The following is a 20,242-nucleotide window of genomic DNA, read 5'->3' as shown; positions in this document are numbered from 1 at the left end:
ACCAGCCAGCAGACAAAACTTAGATTAAGTGTATAAACAGCATTGTACACAGGGCTTTGAGGTGCAGATGGTAATACTGTGATTGTGACAGGAAATGGGCCTGCTTGCTCCGGCAGGTCAAAAAGACATGACGTCAGAGTTATAACAGAGCGGCTCTACAGTGCCATCCAATGGAGCATTGCAGCAATCTTGTCTATACATTGCTCTGGTCAATACATTGCTCTGGTCAATACATTGCTCTGGACAGGCTCAAGGGAATACTGGCCTCCCCCCTCAGAGCAGATCATTGGTCCTCCAATCTACTGTATAATGAACACAATTTTAACATTTGAACATTTTTGTTTTCACTCCCATTTTTCATGAATTGAAGTTAAAGAATAGCCTGGAAGCCAGCCAAACTTAGCCCCACCCACAACATTTGAGAAGATATGATATTTCTTTTAAATACACAAAAAAGGCTTAATTCTCTCAAATTGGGTTAATAAATGTACACTTCACTGAGATGATCCATTCACCCAACACGCGTAACACATCAAAATATGCTGATTAGAAAACAGGATTATTGCACAGACATCCCTTAATGGACTCGTTTTGTAAAAGCTTACTCTAAAATGTGCACTTAATCACAAAACACAATGCCAGTGAAGATGTTCACCTTATGAAAAATGTGAGCGTGTTGCATTTATATTTTTGCTCAAAATGTTAGATAGAATTTTATTTATTTCCCTGGGGAAACTGTGTGTTTAAATACGTATTCAAGTATTTACATAAAATCACTCAGTAAACGGCAATGATACATTTGGTTTGTCTGGTATTTTCAAAAAACATCTTACACACAGAATAATTATAATGAAAAGAGCTGACACATGTGTGGATGCACTATTACACACTGATACAAGTACATTTTACTGAGTGAGGTAATAGAAGTTTAACACACTCAAATGAAATTGCTACAAAATTGTTGTGTACAGTGTAAGTGTATGCTATAAAAGGTCCTATTTAAACAATGTTGAGTATACATTAGAAATATACTTTTTGACTACTTTAACTAATTAATCCAAGTAAAAACGTCTTTCAACTGTTGCACTTTAGCCTCTAGATGGCAGTCTAGAGGCAAAAGTGATGAACCAAGTTGATGCAGCCATGATATCAGTTACTGATTGGGTAAAGTTTTTGGCCTTGGTTGACACCCCCCAAAAAAAAACATCCAGCAGCAACAATATTCATATTAACTTTATTTTGCTATTAGAAAATTCTTATATAAAAAAAAAAAAAAATAAAAGAATATGATTGGAATGTGGAGCGGACTATATCACCGAATCTGTGCCTATCACATGAGGGAAATGGAGGAATCGCCAATGGTGTGCTGGTATGTGGACATGCTATCCATGTTAGGGAATGTGGTGGAATTTTGTGCTGTGATGTTCAGCGCTAACATTCCTTCCGGGCCCCCTTCTCCAGTGCCAGGGCCACTTGCATTGGCACTGGTTGAACCAAGGCCTTGCAGGTTCACCACTCTCTGCCAGCCAGGGCTGGAGTGGCAGGAGGACAGGGTGACGGGTGTGGTCGTAACAGTGTCTGGAGCCAGGCTATCGTCCTTCAGCTCCTCCCACAAATAACCTGCGCAGAGATATTTAGATTAACATTTATTTGTTTAGCCAATGTTTTCATCCAAAGCGACTCACAGAATTAGGATTAACATTCAAGTTACATGGTAGGTAAAGGAGACCTTAGGTAACAATAAGTTCTATACAAACATCATAAGACTGTTTGGAATGTCCCATGAGAATGCTGTAGGACTGCTACTGTATGTGTTAGGAGTTTATACACCTCGCTCTCAGTGAGAATGGTGAAAGAAAAAAATGCCACAACATAAACAGAGGAAGACTGACAGTACTATACACAGTAGGACAAAATCAAAGACAGGGGTGGCGAGAGAGAGAGCGGCGTTTGGCTCCCAGAAGGCCCCACTGATTGAGCTTGTGCTTACCGTACAGCTGTAGGTCTGTGAGACTTGGGTTGAGCGTGTCGATGTCCGTGCTTAGGTCCCCCTCCAGCAGCAGCTCATGCATGCTCTGCGAGACGCCTTGATTGGCCTGCAGGGCGGCGCTGTAGCTGGGCGGGGTCTGTGCGGGCAGGGGAGACTCCAGAGCGCCCATGTTGGAGGGAAAGATGGTGCCAGGCTGCTGTGTGACTGTGCACTGGAAGGGGTACACAGTGGAATTGTGGGGCTGGTATGGAGGCTGCTGGCTGGCAGCAGATGGAGAGTAGCTGTACAAGGGCTGTCTGTGAGAATGAGGGTCATGCTCCCTTGGCTGGGGTGGGCCATGAGATGAGACTGTGTCATATCCTTGTTTTCTCAATGCTGGGTATGTCTGTCGGTGGTTTAAGCGGACGGACGACGATTTTGTCTTGTCAGCTCTGTCCTCAAGAAGGTGATCTAACTCATCTGAAGAAAAGACAGAATTTGGCATGATTTAGAAATCAGAGGGATAGACCACTAAAGTCATACAAACACTGCGATTTGGCCCCAGACTTTAGGCCCAATTCAGGCTTGACAAAGTTTCGAATCAGGCTAAATTCCTGTCCTCCTGGCAGATCAGCATTTCTGGCATATTTGAAATTGTTGTTACGTGTCTTGCAGTGAGAGCAGTTAACGTGTACAGTGTGAGCATAATCATGACTGATTGAAATGTGTTTGAGTTACCATGTTGTAAACACAAATCGCACAGTGTCTGCCACAACCCCTGGCAAAAATGATGGAATCACCACTCTTGGAAGATGTTCATTCAGCTGAACAGTCTCAGTCCCACTGAAAATGTGTGTTGCAAACTGAAGAAAAGGCGCCATTCTGTAAAGCTGATCTGCCAACTGCTGTTTGATAAAGTTGAAACTTGACTGATGAACAACACTGTTCTACGTTTGTGAAGACTCTGAAAATTCAAGCAGTAATTAAAAAAACAGAAGAGGTGCAACAAGTTACTAATTATGATGTTTTTGTCAGGGTTCGGGGGAATGGACCCAAGCGCAAGACTCTTTACAAGGACAAACACCTTTACTTACTTGAAGACTATGAAACTTCACAGAATAACTTACTGACAAACAAAGAGACGAACCCACAAAGGACAGAGGGACGGGGGAGTTAAAATACAGACTAGTTAACAGAATGACAGGGGAGGGGACTGGACGAAACCAACAACACAGTAGGCGAGTTCATGATGGCGCAGCATCGAGCAGCACTTGATTAAAAATCTGTCCACGATGATCTAGATGGGCGTGTTCACGACTCTGCAGTTGATATCACATGGCCTTAACTTGACTTATCGCCAGAATGTTCATCTCTCTACAGAAAAATATTTTTGATAATGTAATAAATCCCTGATAATGTAATAACCCCGATAATGTAATAAAAAGATGGCACTTGAGTCCATTGAAAATGTAATACAACCTGATAATGTAATAACTTCCCGATAATGTAATAAAGTGCATTTCCCAATAATGTAATAAACGTTTTACTGATAATGTAATAACGTATTGCATTAACGGTAGGTTATTAAGTAAGCCTTCATTTTGCAGGTCCTGATAATGTAATAACTCCCCAATATTGCAATAAATTAACAGCAGACCACCCGTAACTGGGGCTCAAGTGGTGATACTGTGTAGGCAACTCTAGCTGGGGAACTCTAGCGCCACCAACAGGTCAAATTTGAACAGGCATGAATGTTTATTAACTTTTTACCTGTTCATCCATTTTTAACAATGTATCACTGGAACCCTTTGGCCAAGCCGAATTCAATGTATATTTTATGTCTTTTTCAGCCATATTGGATCTTCTGCCATCTTTGATTTTATCAAAAACCTTTAAAAGGCTTCTCTTGACACAAATGTTGTCTAATCTTTCAGAAATGTTGCCCAGATTATCTTTAGACCATGACACACGAATGCATCCAACATCTTCTTGAAATTCAAAGGCTTTTAGCTGTGACGGCCTATAAAACTTGCCGTTTTAAATTTGGTATATAGACTCATGACATCATCCTGGGGACCTGTGACCACTAGGGGGCTATATATTCTGTCCAATCTTTATGCAACTTGGCATATGATCTTCAGGGCAAGCTGAGCAAATGTGTCAAACAGCTTTTTTAAAAAAAAAAAAAAAATTCAAAACAGCTTGGCTGTGACATCCATCCAAATACGACGCCATGGCCGCAAAACAGGAAGTAAGGCCATTTCTCAGCTATCCTTTAACATATCATAATCAAACATGGTACATACTGTAGATTCATGAGATCATCTGATACCACAAAAAATGGTGACGTTTGACCTACAATGGCACTGTATTTAAACTATTTATTTAAATATTTATTTCTCCATGTGTATATGTTCACTATGTTCTCTGCCGTCACTGTCACTCCAATATCAGATCACACACACACACACACACACACGCAGGCACACACTCACACACACACACACTCACACACACACACTCGCACACTCACACGCACACACACACAGGTACACACACACAGATACACCCACAGAGAGAGAGAGAGAAAGAGAGAACACAAACAGAATACACAGAGATAACACAGAACACACACACACACACAGACAGAGAGAGAGAGAGAGAGAGAGAGAGAGAGAAAGAAACACACACAGAATACACACAGAACATGCACATACACACATATACACACATGCAAACACACATACGGGCACACAGAAACGCACCGACGCACACACACACACACACACACAGGCTATTGTACATCACACACACACACACACACACACACACACACTCACTTCTCAGCTCCGGTGGTCTCACACAGTGCTGCATCTCACAAAACTCAAAGATGTGTGTGTGTGTGTGTGTGTGTGTGTGTGTGTGTGTGTGTGCACTGTGCATCTCTGTGTGTGTGTGTGTGTGTGTGTGTGTGTGTGTGAGGTGTGTGTAGGTGTGTGTGTGTGTGTGTGTGTGTGTGTGCACTGTTCATCTGTGTGTGTGTGTGTGTGTGAGGGTGTGTGTGTGCATGTGTTAGTGTAATTATTTATGTACGTGTGTGTGTGTGTGTGTGAGGTGTGTGTGTGTGTGAGGTGTGTGTAGGTGTGTGTGTGTGTGTGTGTGTGCACTGTTCATCTGTGTGTGTGTGTGTGTGTGTGTGTGTGTGTGTGAGGGTGTGTGTGTGCATGTGTTAGTGTAATTATTTATGTACGTGTGTGTGTCCTGGTGCGTGTGTGTGTGTGTGTGTGTGTACTGTAGGTATGTGTCTGTGTGTGTGTGTGTGTGTGTGTGTGTGTGTGTGTGTGTGTGTGTGTGTGCTTGTCTGTGTTTGTGTGTGCGTGTGTGTGTGTTCCTGCATGTTTGTGTGTGTGTGTGTGTGTGTGTGTGTGTGTATGACCCTAGCATCCAGCACCCAGAGCAACCCTTCGCTTAATACCAGGGTATACAGTCCTGAATGTACACATAAATCCATTTATTGTATAGCCCCCCATGGATGAAATTCCACAAAACTTGGCATACTCCCAACTTGGCATACTCAGATGAGATGTTACTTCATAACATCTCATCTGAAGATAGGGGCAATTAAAGCAATATTGCATTGCATTTTAAATTCCAATCACAAACGACTGGTTATAATCTAAGTTGATGCAGGCTCTTGAGACCAACATACCATAAACATTTTGTCATCCTCGGTGCCACGGTTCAGGTAGTTATGTATGCGCGGGGGTGGAGTGACCCCCGGGAACGAAACGAAATATTTCTAGCTACGCTAGCGGTGGTCATAATAAACATGTTAAAGGGTTGCTGAGAAATTGGCTTACTTCCTATTTTGTGATCTCTATGTCTTGTTTGATTGGCTGTCACGGCCAAACGCCCTTGAATTTCAAGATGTTGAATGCATTTGTGTGTCATGGTCTGAAGATCATCTGAACGATGTTTCAAGAAGATTACAAAAATTTGTAACAAGAGAAACCTTTTAAAGGTTATGGATCAAATCAAAGATGGCAGAAAATCCAATATGGCCGAAAAAGACATTAAATATGTGTTGAACTCGGCTTGGCCCAAGGGTTCCAGTGATACATTGTTTGTTAAAAATGAATGGACAGGTCAAAAGTTAATGAACATTCATGCATGTCCAACTCAGACCTGTTGGCGGCGCTAGAGCTCTCCAGCTTGCGTTGCTTACACAGTATCACCACTTGAATCCGAGAAATGGGTGGTCTGCTGTTAAATTATTAAAATATTGGGGGATTATTACATTATCAGGACCTGCGAAATGAAGGCTAACCTGATAATGTAATAACCTCCCGTTAATGCAATACGTTATTACATTATTGGTAAAAAGTGCATTATTGCCCATATTTCCCATTATTGGGAAATGCACTTTATTACATTATCGGGAAGTTATTACATTATCAGGTTGTATTACATTTCCAATGGACTCAAGTGCCTTTTTTATTACATTATCGGGGTTATTACATTACCGGGGATTTATTACATTATCAGGTTCTACAGGCACATCTGTGATTTGTCTTTTTTTCTGAAATAAAACAGCTGGATGAACATCCTCCAGTTGTGGTGATAGCATCATTTTACCCAGGGTTGTATGGTGTAGAGAACAGAACCAATGCTAGAACCTTTTGTATTTTCATGTCCCACATAAGCAGAAATACAAAAATCCAGGTTTGAGAGATGAACGAGACTACAGGATAGGCTACCTGAAGCCTGAAATGAATCCTGAAGTTGACTCAATAGTTAGTTTTCATTTGTGGTTCCTTTACTACTACACTGCCCTTCAAACTAATGAGCAAATCCAACAAAATGTTGTCCCATGGACCACTGCTGTAAATAAGTTATTCCAAGGGTCAATTATTGGTAGCCACCAGAAGCTGCTGTACAGTGTATCAAATATTATATAACATTGTATGAAATGACAGAACCTCACTATCCAACACAGCGACAGCCTTTGATACATTTGATCTTGTCAACAGAGTAATCATGATTTAATTTTTTTTTTTTTTTCAATCATGATTTCATGTTGGCCAAAAGATGTTAGGAAAAAGATATTGAGTTATATAGAGATATAGAGTTATCATACTAAAACTGCCTTTATGATGACTGTATACTCAGAGGACCCAATCTTACAAATCTTGACTTCCAGAAAGTGTTGATGAGATCAGCTCGGAAAACAAATATGGATTCTCACAGCAACATGATTGTGTTTTTGTGTTAAATAAGTTATTATAACTGCTTACTGTTGCTTGCTTACTGCCTAATTGTAATGAGAATGAGATGCCTCTTGTTGTATTGTTGCAACGGAGATTGTCGTGATTGGAGAGCAGGATTTTGATGTCAACTCGGGTAACTCAGGGTACTAGATTTCGGCATGAGCATAAAATCTGACCCAACTTTGCCTTCAAGTTATTTTTCCTGAGTCAGAAGTCGGGATTTCAAAATATGTCATGAATGCATTAGGTCATAAGTATATTTGCAAATGGCATGTCTGCCTTCAAATGCCTTCTGCCTACAGGGCAACTATAGCAGGGAAGGATCAGCTGTACTGTGACACATCACAAAAGGTTTTACTATCAGTGCAAAATTATATTTCATCCTTTGTAGGGGGAAAAAAACAATCAATATATCAATCAATATATGGACACCACTGTGGGTCATTCATTTGGTCCTACCAGGCCGAGCCATGCTCTTGCGGATAGTGAGGGGGTCCTTGCGGCGCCATTTCTGCAGCTCCTCCTGCATCTTTTCCACCTTGGCGGGGTTCAGGGCCCACAGACAGCCTTTCCGGGAGGCATGACCGCTCTTGTTGTCCACTTTCTCGAAACACTTGTTTAGGGACAGATTGTGGCGGACAGAGTTCTTCCAGCCATCAGGAGCTGTCTGATGAGTTGAGATGAGATGAGATGCAATGAAATGAAGACCCGGCTACATTACAAAGTTATGCTTTGTTTATTTTTTTACATACAGCTGATGATCAAAACACATCAAAGTCAAGTTAATAAAACAAAAAGAAAATCATTTTTTCAAGTATATTATTTTACAAGTATATTAAGTGCATTACAAATTAGTACATTTTGGAAACATTTTGGACAGGATTAGTCCTATTAGACAAAAATGACTAAATTGCTAAAGCATTCACAATCTACATGTTTAGCATAGGGGTACAGGATTTGTCCTTCACTTGGTGCTGCTACCATACTATGCAAAGTAGATAAAGTGTACATCCCAAGCTTCCTCCACCCCCTACTCCTGACACTCTGATAACCTCAATTATGAACCTATTGTTTCACACCCATTCAAGTCCATACGCAGCACACTTGCTAACCCAGAGCTAACTTGCAATAGCCTGGCTCTGCCTTCCTACATACTTGCGCTCAGTTTTCATTTGACCTCAGAATGTTGTCTGGGTCTGCGGTATATTCGTGGGTTTTCTGAAGACAAAAATGTCCAGATCCAATCAGCGAACAGAGAGAGTAGCTGAGAATGATGACATTGAGGTTGTGCACTAGTTTTGCACTAGTCATGTCACGACCAAACGTTAGCGATTGGTTTTGGCAGATCTGTACGAGAGTATGGTAGGACCAGCTACAGTAAACTTGCAATGCAAGTTAGCTTCAATTAACACACGGATCTCCTTATATGGGTAGAGATGGCAGCTTTGGTTCCTTTTTGTAGGTGAACTTAAGCAGTCTATTACTCTACGGAAATTAGCTGTAGGCCTATGGCCAGGTCCTACCAAGCTCTTGTACATTTCATAATGTACAGAGTGTCTGGCCACTTTCCATTGCCAAGCGCCTCTGGACATTTGGTCGTGACATAATGTCATAGAGTACAACTAAAACTAGCGCAAAACCTCAATGTCATTGTTCTCAGCCATTCCCTCTGTTTGCTGATTGGACAGGTAAAGTTTCAGTATTAGAGTGAGAATGACTGGATTATTTCCCCTCTGGAATAGAAGTACTGCACCATATAATTTACCCGAGACAATAGTTGTTTGTATGAGCCTAGGATTTACACCCTTCTTCACCTGTTCATCTTCAATAATGCCTTACTTGAGATTTACGGTCAGAGAGGCTTTGGGCTGGCTCCACATACAGTAAAGCACAATATTGGTGTTGGGCAAGCAGCTGCCTCAGATAGCTGGCAGAGCCGGCTGAGACTGATTGGCTACCAGTGTGCTATACAGTTACTGACTTTTACCTTGAAATACGGGAAGTGTTCGGTCATGAAGCTGTAGATCTCACTGACAGGCAAGCTGCCAGTCTTGCTGCTCCTCAGTGCCATGAAGATGAGAATGCTGGCAAGATGGATAAGAGAGTCACTCTATGAATTACATTTGTGTGTATAAAGGGCTATGGTACGCATTATGATCTGAGGGGGCAAGATTTTGTAATGTTATTCCTGCTTAGAAATAGTCACTTTAACAACATTTGTGAAGATTTTAAAAATATATATATAAAAATGTTGCCTGTAGGCAACATTGTACTATAATGGAAAATGTTAAACTATGTATGTTTTCTTATACAAAAGAATAAGGCATATTTGTTTAGAACATATTTTTATATAGCCAGAGATCTAGAAAGCAGAAATGTAGTTTTTACACCATAATATTATCTATTTCTTGCATTATCATATCATTTTCACCCGTTGCCCACAGGCAACATTGTACCACTGTGGAACACTATCATAATCAAACCATAATATGTTCAAATCATCATGTATATTATTTTAAATGACTATTTATTGAAATTACAAGTAGAAAAAATAATTACAATGTTAGCCTATAGTTATCATTCCTGGTGTGAACAGCCAAGTGTCAATAAGAGTGTTTATTTTGTGTTAAATAAATACATGCTTGCCCATGTACTTATGGAAGCCAACAAACCATGCTGCGCAAAATGTGGGGGTGTTTTTCTCTGTGGGTGATTGGTATAATGATTTACTGAGTCTTTATGATGGAAAGGATGCATACACTTTCCCCAAAAAATGTTTTCATCTCACAAAATGGGATAGACTCTTTACCTTCTCACTGTCTCAAATAGAATCTAATCTGATCAACCGTCTGGTACTAGTGTCAATGGTCCAGGGGGCATGGAGATATCCTTTCCACCTGACAGCCTCCCAGCTAAACTATAACACTTGAATTATAATTTAAATTCTTGCATACTGCAGTCATTGCATAATGCTGAACCAACACCCTGAGACCACATACCGTATCTGTCTGGGCAGAGAGTCAGAGAGTCTTACCTGTATGAATAGATGGGTTTAGGGTAAAGCTGCTCTGTAGTTTCAGGTTGGTTGGTATTAGAGGAAATTCTGTCATAGGGATCATAGGAATAATGAGACCTTTGAATCTGTTCTCCACTTGTGAATACATCTGGAAACTGGAACTGAACCACACACACACACACACACACACACATACAAAAGAGATGTCATGATGTCATTGTTTTAACTGATTTAATCTGAAGTATAGGCTAAACATTTTTATAGTATAAATTAAGAATGTAATTCCTTAGCAAAAACAAACTTTACACATTCCATTAGAATGGCCAAGGGACACAGATATTATTGAAATGAACATAATCAGAAACCAAGCTCACCTGTTGGAGGGAGCCACAAGTGCCTTGGGTCTGAGAGCAGTAACTCTGAGGATTCTCAGCCATGCCCTGCCATACACACACACACACACACACACACACACACACACACACACCATTGTAGGGAGGAGCTGGTGATTTACTGCAAAAGCTCAATCATGTGATCATTATCTAAAAGGGTATATTAAGGACATCTGAACAGCTGTCTGGTAAGTCTTGCTATACATAAAGTGCCCCTGGCCATTGTGTAAGTCAAACTAGGAGCTAACATGAAAGCTGCAGCAGCAACCTTGACACTAGCTCTCTAAGGTGGGCCCTGAAGCTAGCCTCTGGCTACAACCGATAGGCAAAACATATATAAAAATGCAAACTGTTGTTTCAATTGAATGGAGGCATGATTAATGCAGTGGTTACACAAGTGGTTGCCCTACTGATTCTTTTCAAAATGGCTGGTGTGAAAAAGGAGTGGAATACAGGTGTCACTAGTTGCACTAGTTGCACTGCACAACTGGGTGATTCACAGCGGAGTAAGCTATAGAAACAAACTAAGAAGCCAGACTGGAGCACACTGATTGAATTTGCTGTCTTTCCTAGTGCAAACAAAAACAACTGATGTTCAGAAACCATGTCTGATGAAGAGACAGTGGTGTCAAAACATTAGTCCTCTTTGTTTTAATAGGTCTCTGAAGTGGATACAAAATACAAATTAAAGACAGAGTAAACCGCACACTCTGATCTCTTATGTATTACTACTACACATTATATTATCAATATTATATGATCAAGGTTGATAGAGGTTGAAGATAAAAGAAAATACAAGGCCATTTTCCTAAAAAAATTTTAAAAAGTAAAAAATACATTAAAAACAAAACACAGTTTTGAATTTGAAGTATGTCCTTTATATGCATGTATCAGAAATACCGCTCATCACTGTCATGACCATCTTCCATAGTCCCCAAAATGCCCAAAGCTCACCCAGCAGCGTGCAACCAATCGCAGACGTATCATGAAAGAATACCATAAATCTCACCATGAATAAGGACGTCTGAGGGGTCAAACTGTAGGGCAGCCATGGGCCTCGCTCGGCTGCTGCTGTTGTTACAGTCGACAGCTGGTTGCTCGTCCTGGACGTCTCCTCCTCCTCCTGGACACAGGCGAAGGGGGACGAGCTGAGGGGCATGCTGCCCTCGCTGTACTGGCGGCTGTAGGGGTGAAAGTGCCGCTCCTTGCCTGACTCCGGGGCAATATCAGTTCCGTCTGTGCTGTGCCTGCGGAAGCCCTCTGACGCTGACTTGGGTCTGTAGGTAACACCTTCCCTCTGTGGAATGGACAAAGACCATGGAGTCGATGCAACATTTGGCTGTTTGATTTTAGCTATCCAGAATCCAGCATGTATACTTAAATTAAAAAGAACAGCACATTTCTGTGCAGGTATGAGTGCACTGAACAAGCTAGTGACCTTGGAGTGCCAAATGGCATCAACAGGGTCCAGCTGTTCACAGCCCACAAATTTGGGTAGTTTCACCAACAAGGTAATCAGATCATGTCTGTGTACTTGTACCTCAACATATCTGAAGATGTTGGCTAACTGTAGGCTATGTTGTTATTAATGATTAGACTTAGGAGGACCTTGGTAGTTGACCTTGACAGAGCAAACACATCATTTGTTGACATAAAACATGTTTTAGTCATTATCATCCTCAAATTGATGTTTCATTTTAAATCTACGCCAGTTCATAACAATGCTACCTGTGGGCAGAAAACAGGACTGTGTGCGCACATTTGACTAAATTGTGAATTAATTTTACAAAAATTAAAATGAGAGCACTATTTAGTGAAACATGTGCACGATTTACTGTGCTCACAATTTATAGGCTGGGTGAACCCTGCCTGAACTTATGGTGAATTTGGATTTCGCCCGGCTGCTCAGGCTGGAAAATAGCTATTGGTGCATTCCAGACAGCATTTAAACTAGTGGGACGTGGGACGTGGACCTCCAACTACGAAAGGTGCACTGGAACGCCTGTCGAAGTGGGACTTCCTACTCGCGAACTCATAGGAGCTCAAACTGCCCCGACCTCAAAAAAATTAAGTCGGAGGATTATGGCGGCGCCCATGGAGACACGCTCCGTGAGAGGTAACTTCAAGGAATACGCTGTAAACTTTAGGGTACGGTTGTTTTAGACATGGTAATTAACTTGTTCTTCATAATTATTATGACTTAAAATTGTGTCAATAAAGAATACAACATATTGTTAAAGTAACGTTATAACTTTATACAGTTAACCTAGCCTAGTATGCTAAAGTTACGGCGGTATGCTAACGTGAGGCGGTCTCCCATGTTAAACCTCCCACTCCAAAATGCTTGGAACGCTTTGAAGTGTGAGGTAGGACGTTTCAGGTAGGGTACGTCCCATCCCCCACTCGTTTGGATGAGGTCTGGAACAGAGCATAACTCCTCTGTTCCCTGCCAAAAACCTTTGACTCCAATCAGAAACTAGCTAATCCAAAAGACGCACCGGATCGTTGGTCTGATTGGTTGAAGGACTATCCAAGCGTAAAGAGTCGGCCATTGATCACGCCTCGTGTGCAGCAGAAACAAAGCGCAGCCTCCCCATACTATAGTGGGGCGGCTAAGCGCAGATTTTCACCAGAATCGATCACTTTGCGATAAAAGCATGAAATTTGGTACGAAGGCTCACAAAGGGGGTCTGATCAGATTTAGGACCGTAGGCGCTCAAAATTTGACCCCTGGGGGTCATGGCAGCCATTTTCCAAAATGGCCGCCAAATATGGATTTTGTAATGGGAAAGTGGATTAAAAGCTGCCAGAAACATAAAATGCAATAACACATTTCACCATAATACATGTAAATATGAGCACACTTTCACATAGAAGGTCTTTAAACTTTAGAATATAAGATAATGTAAAAAAAATTCAAAATGACCACCAAATATGGATTTCATGTCAAAATTAGTCCATGGGCCAGATGAGATGTCGGTAGCCTACCACAGAAGGTGGCAAAGGTTGAAAAGATACATGTCTGTAGATAACAGATGATAATATTTAAATTTTTATGATAATAACCCTTCTGGAGTCACAGCTAAATTAGTGTTATCAGCTGTTATAGTTAACCAACCCATTGGAAAAAAAATAAATGTTTTGATGCAGGTGTCTATCTTGCTATTGGCCTTTGTTAAAGACTGATTTTATAATGTTAGGTATCATTTTAAAGAGGACAATCTGAGCTTTCATTCAAATCCTTTAGTCAACACTTTGGACAAATACAGCCGACCCTGGAGCTCTTCAAACTTTTAATTGCACACATTTTCCTGCCATTTCTGCCTAAATCATATTTTTTCTTTTAATCATGTGGCATCAGGGAGCATCAGAGATACAAAATGCAAACGCTGAAATACTGGCATGACTCTCTGGAGTCAGAAAATGTATAAATACCCATATTATCTCATTCTGAGGTGGTGATTTTCAGCTTTATATCAGGCATGCCGTTTTGCCAACCTCTGAGGTTTCCTTTGCTATTGGACTCTGACTTTAATTTATACTCAACCATCTTCTGGGCTTTGTGTTTTGTAGTTTTTGCTCTTGCTGGTCCTGTCAGTACTGCCTGACCACTTCTATTTGATCTGCATCTGTTGCCTGAGCTTCAGACAGTGACAAATGTATTCTAGTTTGTGTGAAGTTGAACATAATGTCTTGTCCATAAAGAGGTTGAGACTAATCCAGGGTCAAAGCTGAAGCTCAAAAAGCCTCAAGGCAGGGCCACAAACACTGACCCTGGTGCTTCACATGAAAATGAATGGTTTCTTTGGTTATAGAATTGTTGGCTAGTGCAGTTACCTGCCATCTCTCCGGAGTTGGGTGCCAAATCACCATGCTCACCTAGGACAGCAGGTCCCTCCATGGTTCGCCATGGGGGGAAAGCATACAGCAAGCCTTCGGCCATTCATGTGCCAGAGCATCCACTCCCAGCAGAGCATCTCAGTCAGGGAAAACCACTTCACACAGTGTATCATCTCACGCAAGGCAAAGAGATCAACATGAGCTTTTCCGAGCTCTGCCACACCCCCTCCACCACCAGTGGGTGAAGACGCCACTCCTGATGATAGGGTACCAAACTCTGGTACATATTTTATAATGTACAGAGAGTCTGGCCACTTTCTATTGCCAAGCATTGACTTCCTTGAATGCGAGTACTCTGTTGATGTTTAAAACTATTGAATCTGCCCAGAGCCACACTGGATATGCCATAACCATTTGCTAACGTTTGGTCTTGATCTTGGTCTATGTCATTCTCAAACTAGCCCATGAATATACCGCAGACCCAGACGACTTACTGAAGGGAAAGAAAAATTGAGGGGAAGTACGTTGGAAGGCGATGCCAGGCTAGTGATTGGGGGCCTCTTGTGAGCATATCTGCTGCCCTGTTCTGTTCTCCCGGAACATGAACTGCATGGACTGAGAGGTGACACCTCGCCCATAACAGCCAGCTTTTCGCCAAACCACATGGCAATTTGAGATACGTGCTGATGGGGGCGAGGTAGGCCGCCAGCGCCTCCTCCAACTCGGGCTGCTAAGTCATTCCCTCAGCCCCGTGTAGGGCAGAGAAAGGCCCAAAACCCTGGACAGGTGATTGCGCTGAATAGGGTTTCCCCCAAGAGCACTGCAAATGGAAACATGAAAACATGCAAATGGAATGTGGGTCCAGGGTGGAGATGAACAGCCCACACTCATTCATTTGGGCGGCCTCGGACATACTTACTATTTTGTGATTTTATTCATTATCTTCAGAGAAGATGTTTATTCTTCTGTCTTCCGTCAGTTGTTTTAAATCCTATTCTTCTGCTCTCGGACCAGTGGCAATAGACGTCGCTGAGGAATGAAAGTGTGTTTGCTATTGGCTGTGCCGTGTAATATTTAGCCGAGCCATTTCGTGCCAATAGAACCTTAACGGTACCTATTGGAAGACTTCAGTGGTGATCATGTGGTCAAGGAGTGTATTCCCATTGATTAACGCTGAGTATTTTGACTGATAGAGAACCGTTCATTGTCATGTGAAGCACCAGGATCAGTGTTTGTGGCCCTGCTTTTTAAGTTAATAAAGGGGAGGGTCAAAACAAAGAATGGCATACTGGACCATACTGGACCTCACTTGCTGAACCATCTAAAGCCTGCTATGAACCTATTGCCTAGCCTAGAAATCTAGATGCACCCTAGCGGGCAAAAATATTTTTGCCTAGCGGGATGGTCTAGGGTCGCACCATTGAGGCCAAGCCTGCGCTAGGCTCCAGGCCAGCCTTGCCAATCAGAACGCTCCATCTGTGTACGGAGTCCTTCAGCCCGCCTTCGGCTTTCGATATTGACGCCAGGGGGCTGGACCATGCGTCCTCGTTCGACGAGTTGGGTGTGAGACCATGTTGTACAACCATAGAGAAAACAAAATATGGATGAGGTTAACGAAGCGCGTTCGTTTGAATCAGCTTTGGAAGAGTTAGACTTGGGCTTTTCTTTGAAGGTTGAGCAGAAAGAAGCACTCAAGTCATTCGTTTTAAAGAAGGATGTATTTGCCGTTTTGCCGACCGGCTACGATTGGTCACAAATGCTGGCCTATTACGTGCAGAGGCAGTTTGAAAGACAACTGTTCATCCCACCCACAGGCTTCAGCTCTGTGAATGGTTTGGCTTGCCAGGCTACTTATTGCCTGCAAATGTACAAAAAGTTGTATTAAACAATGCAAATACAGAGCAGCATCACTGCAGTGTACTGCTTTATGTTTCTGTGAGTGAGAATATCAAAGAGTGTAAAGCTGTGATCATTTCTTTGCTTCTTGACCGAGACAAAAGTGGTCATTGAAATCAGCATGGAATCTTATGTTATCATGTTATTAATTAAATTATGTAACTATTCAAAGCTCAACTGCAGAATAGTTGAACTACTGGTTCTTTGTTCTGTTTCTTGTTATGCAAGCTTACATTAAAAAGACAAAAAAAAAAAAAAAACGCCATATTTGGTGGCCATTTTTATATATTTTTTAAAAACGTATCTTATATTTTAAAGTTTAAAGGCCTTCTATGTGAAAGTGTGCTCATATTTATGTGCATTATGGTGAAATGTGTTATTGTATTTAAAGTTTTTGGCAGCTTTTAATCCATTTTCCCATTACAAAATCCATATTTGGCGGCCATTTTTCAAAATGGCCGCCATGACCCCCAGGGGTCAGATTTTGAGCGCCTACGGTCCTAAATCTGATCAGACCCCCTTTGTGAGCCTTCGTACCAAATTTCATGCTTTTATCGCAAAGTGATCGAATTTTGCGCTTAGCCGCCCTACTACTAATGTTCAATCTTAAAAGACTGATAGAGTCTTAGTATGGTGATAGCCAGACTACACAATTTATTAAATGTATGCACAATTTACTAGCCTAGAAATCTAGACGCCCCTAGCGGCAGCAAATGTAATTTGGCTGGCGGGGCAGTCTAGGCACGATCCATTGAGCCAGGGAGCTGAGAACCCCCAGCACCAGCGGGCCAATCACAGCGTGTATAGAGTCGTGGGTGGGCTTAACATAATGGTGACTGACATGCGACCAGAAGTTGCGACGGTAACGCGTCCTGTTATTCGAAAACAAGAATTTGATTCGTTAAGCGTTATCCTATTGCGCGGAGAGGGAAGGTTACGCATCCTGCTACTTGAAAACAAGAAGATGATTCGTTTAGCGTTATCCTATTGCGGGGAGGGAATTTGAAAGACAACTGTTTATCCCACCCCTCCGATTGAGCCCTGTCTACGGTGAGTGTCCAGACCCTACATCTTGATGTGGGTCTGGCTCGTCAGGCTAACAATTTACTAAATTGAGATTACGATTTAGTAAAAGATGCGTACGTTTTCTAGTTAAATACACCAAAAAATATCTTGCAATAACCCTCCAGGGTTCCGAAGTTCTCAAACCGCTGTAACCTGGTTGTGTTATAGGGTTAGTGAGTCAAGGCCATGCAAGTGGCACTCCCACATCCCGTCTTACCTGCCGGAGATAGCTGTCCACCTTTAGCTTTGTCTCTGGTCAAAACATGTTAGCCTTGTCTGTAGTCTATATGATTATAAGCTATACCGGACATTAACTTGTGCATTCGCTCTATCCCTAATGCCACTAAATTATGTATATGCTTACTGTGCTACTCTCAAAACTTACTTTAGTGTCTGTCCTTCTCAAAAGTTTAGACAGAAGAGTGTTTTAGTTTTTACTAAGTAGTGCGCTCATTTTACTAAATTGTGTTCTCATTTTAATTGTTGTAAATTGAGTGCACAATTCAGTAAAACGTGCGCACAATATAGTTAAACGTGCACACAATTTAATTAAATGAGCACTCAATTTAGCACACAAATATGTAGTGTAGAGACTTATTTGCCATCGCCACTCCAACCGAGCAATAAAATTGGTCAGTTCCAACGTGATAGCACGCCCTCACTCAGTGTAGAGCTGACCGACGCTGATTTTGACGTGCACAGAATATTTTACGGCGGTCATCCTTTTGCTCAAGGGCCCCTGGGCATGTGCCCAGAGAACCCATTGGTTAATCTGCCCGTGGCCAAGGAGGTGATGTCCTGAAAAGACACTTGCCATCAAAACTCGCAAAAGACCTCTCGCAATTTCTGCCTTGCGACAGAAATCTGTTCTCTTATGTTGAAAGGGAAGTGGCAGGAAATTAATTCAGACAGACAGATGTGTAGGAAGAGAATTAAGAAACAGAGAGAGAGAGAGAGAGAGAGAGAGAGAGAGAGAGAGAGAGAGAGAGAGAGAGAGAGAGAGAGAAAAAGAGAGATTAAAGCAAATTACTTTCTTGGGTGTGAAGGTTAGTTGACCGTGGGCCATCTGTAGCTGAGGTGAGCTTAGTGTCTCCAGACTGCGAGTGTTGCCAGGTGGAACCTGGGAACTGGCCGTGGCAGTGGTGGAGGTTGCGGCTGAGCACACAGAGAGGCACAGGAGCTCCGTGGACATGATCCCAGCCACTGTGCACCTGCGCCAGGCACAGACAGAAAGACATGTTTATACAGATCATGCTAATGTTATAGGCACATTTGAAATGATGCTAAAGTGAAGCTGCTGTGCTTTTTGTGGTTAAAATAATCTACTTCACTAAATTCAGACAGAATGCTCACACGTCTAAATATATTTAATACTGATGCTTGTGCAGAACATCACTACACATCACTACTAAACTGAAGTTAGCTTTTTTGTAGAATCACTGGAACTCTTTGATTGTTCAACTCACTTGCTGCAATGTGCTACAACGAAAGCAAAAATGTCAGACAGGTCAAGAGGTTGTTTTTGCTATTGTTGTTATTTTGTATGTGATCAACAATTTCCAACAACTTCCTTTTGTAACTGGGAGCAAGAAATGTATCTGAAGAGGCCACTCTTATTCATCTGTCCTCACTCCTCATCTAACCAGAGGTGAGATGTGTCATTGGGGTTCCTGAAAGAATCAGCCTGGAACGATCTCCAGCTTTCTCAAAATACATCCTCAAAGCTCATTAAATTCCCCAAGCAAACCATGAAAAGTTAGGTCACACAAAGCCAGATCTTGCATAAAGGGGAGCAGGGGGAGGGGGGCAGGTTAACACCCTGAAACCAAGACCGTTGTGTTTCCCCTGGTCCCTCTGCTTCGAAGCACTCACTTAAGCAGAAAGATGAGATGGCCTTTGTGCTGTTGACGTGACTCGACCGATACCCCTGGCTGAAGACCCAAACCCCGGGTCCCTCCCCCTTTCAAGTGAGGGAGCCAAAAAGGAAAATAGCTGAGCACAGAGACGGGATCTGACTGAGTCAGGCCGCTTCAGGCGAGAGATGAATGGTTGAGCGGTTCAGTTCACTCCTTGGTATCTCCTATCGCTCGAGCTCGATCATATTTTGCTTTGTCTTGCTCCACACAGGCAGTATTTCCTTACTCATGATACACTGTATCAGTCTTGAGATACATAAGGAAATCAGATCCTGCCCGTGATAGAAAAAAAAATCAACAAAAGCAGCTTTTGTCCGCTTATGGACAGTTAATTGAGCGTTCAACTTGTCCTTTCCCACTGTTTTGTCAGCACAAAATACCCTTAAATGCAAGAAAGGGAGAAGGAATAGAGAATGAGCAATAAAGACAAAATGTCCTCTCATCGCCTTCAGTTATCTCTCTGGTATAAGAGGATGAAACTTGGCAACAGATCTCTCTCTCTCTCTCTCTCTCTCTCTCTCTCTCTCTCTCTCACACACACACACACACACACACACACACAGACACACACACACACACACACACACACACACACACACACACACACACACACACACACACACACACACACACATAAAAGGCATTAAAAATGGGATGTTCTATTGACGGTGTCATATTTCACTTCACACTCATTTCTTCCTCTGGTCTCGTCCCACCTTGTCTCCAACATGTCTCCACAATCATGGCCAGCTCTGTTTCCTCTGCTCTTGTCCCAGTGTGATGGATGTGTCTAATGGACTGTGTCCATCTTCTTTTACACTTTCATTCATCACATAATTAGGAGAATTTCACTCCGTTTGTCTTTCCCTCTTTTCCACAGG

General features: G+C 42.1%; 1 protein-coding gene across 1 annotated transcript; it reads right to left on the bottom strand.

Annotated features, from left to right (window-relative positions):
- Positions 1 to 1,330: 1,330 nt before the first annotated feature.
- foxn1 (forkhead box N1) lies at positions 1,331 to 18,637 on the bottom strand. Its single transcript, XM_062553113.1, has 7 exons — positions 18,476 to 18,637; positions 11,654 to 11,941; positions 10,271 to 10,413; positions 9,224 to 9,320; positions 7,696 to 7,903; positions 1,991 to 2,449; positions 1,331 to 1,620 (listed from the first exon to the last, which is right to left on the bottom strand). Exons 1-7 carry the CDS (start codon positions 18,635 to 18,637, stop codon positions 1,331 to 1,333), a joined length of 1,647 nt encoding a protein of 548 aa, XP_062409097.1.
- Between the last annotated feature and the right edge of the window lie 1,605 nt (positions 18,638 to 20,242).

This window comes from Sardina pilchardus, chromosome 13 (assembly GCF_963854185.1).
Source record: "Sardina pilchardus chromosome 13, fSarPil1.1, whole genome shotgun sequence".
In the NCBI taxonomy this organism is placed as follows: domain Eukaryota; kingdom Metazoa; phylum Chordata; class Actinopteri; order Clupeiformes; family Clupeidae; genus Sardina; species Sardina pilchardus.
This window is presented reverse-complemented; position numbering and strand designations above follow the sequence as displayed.

Coding starts and splice junctions, on each gene's coding strand:
- foxn1 (XM_062553113.1), bottom strand. CDS start 18,637: ATGTCCACGGAGCTCCTGTGCCTCTCTGTGTGCTCAGCCGCAACCTCC. Junction 11,942..18,475: donor TAACCTTCACACCCAAGAAA/GTAATTTGCTTT, acceptor TCCATTCCACAG/AGGGAAGGTGTTACCTACAG. Junction 1,621..1,990: donor CACAGACCTACAGCTGTACG/GTAAGCACAAGC, acceptor ATCTCTGCGCAG/GTTATTTGTGGGAGGAGCTG.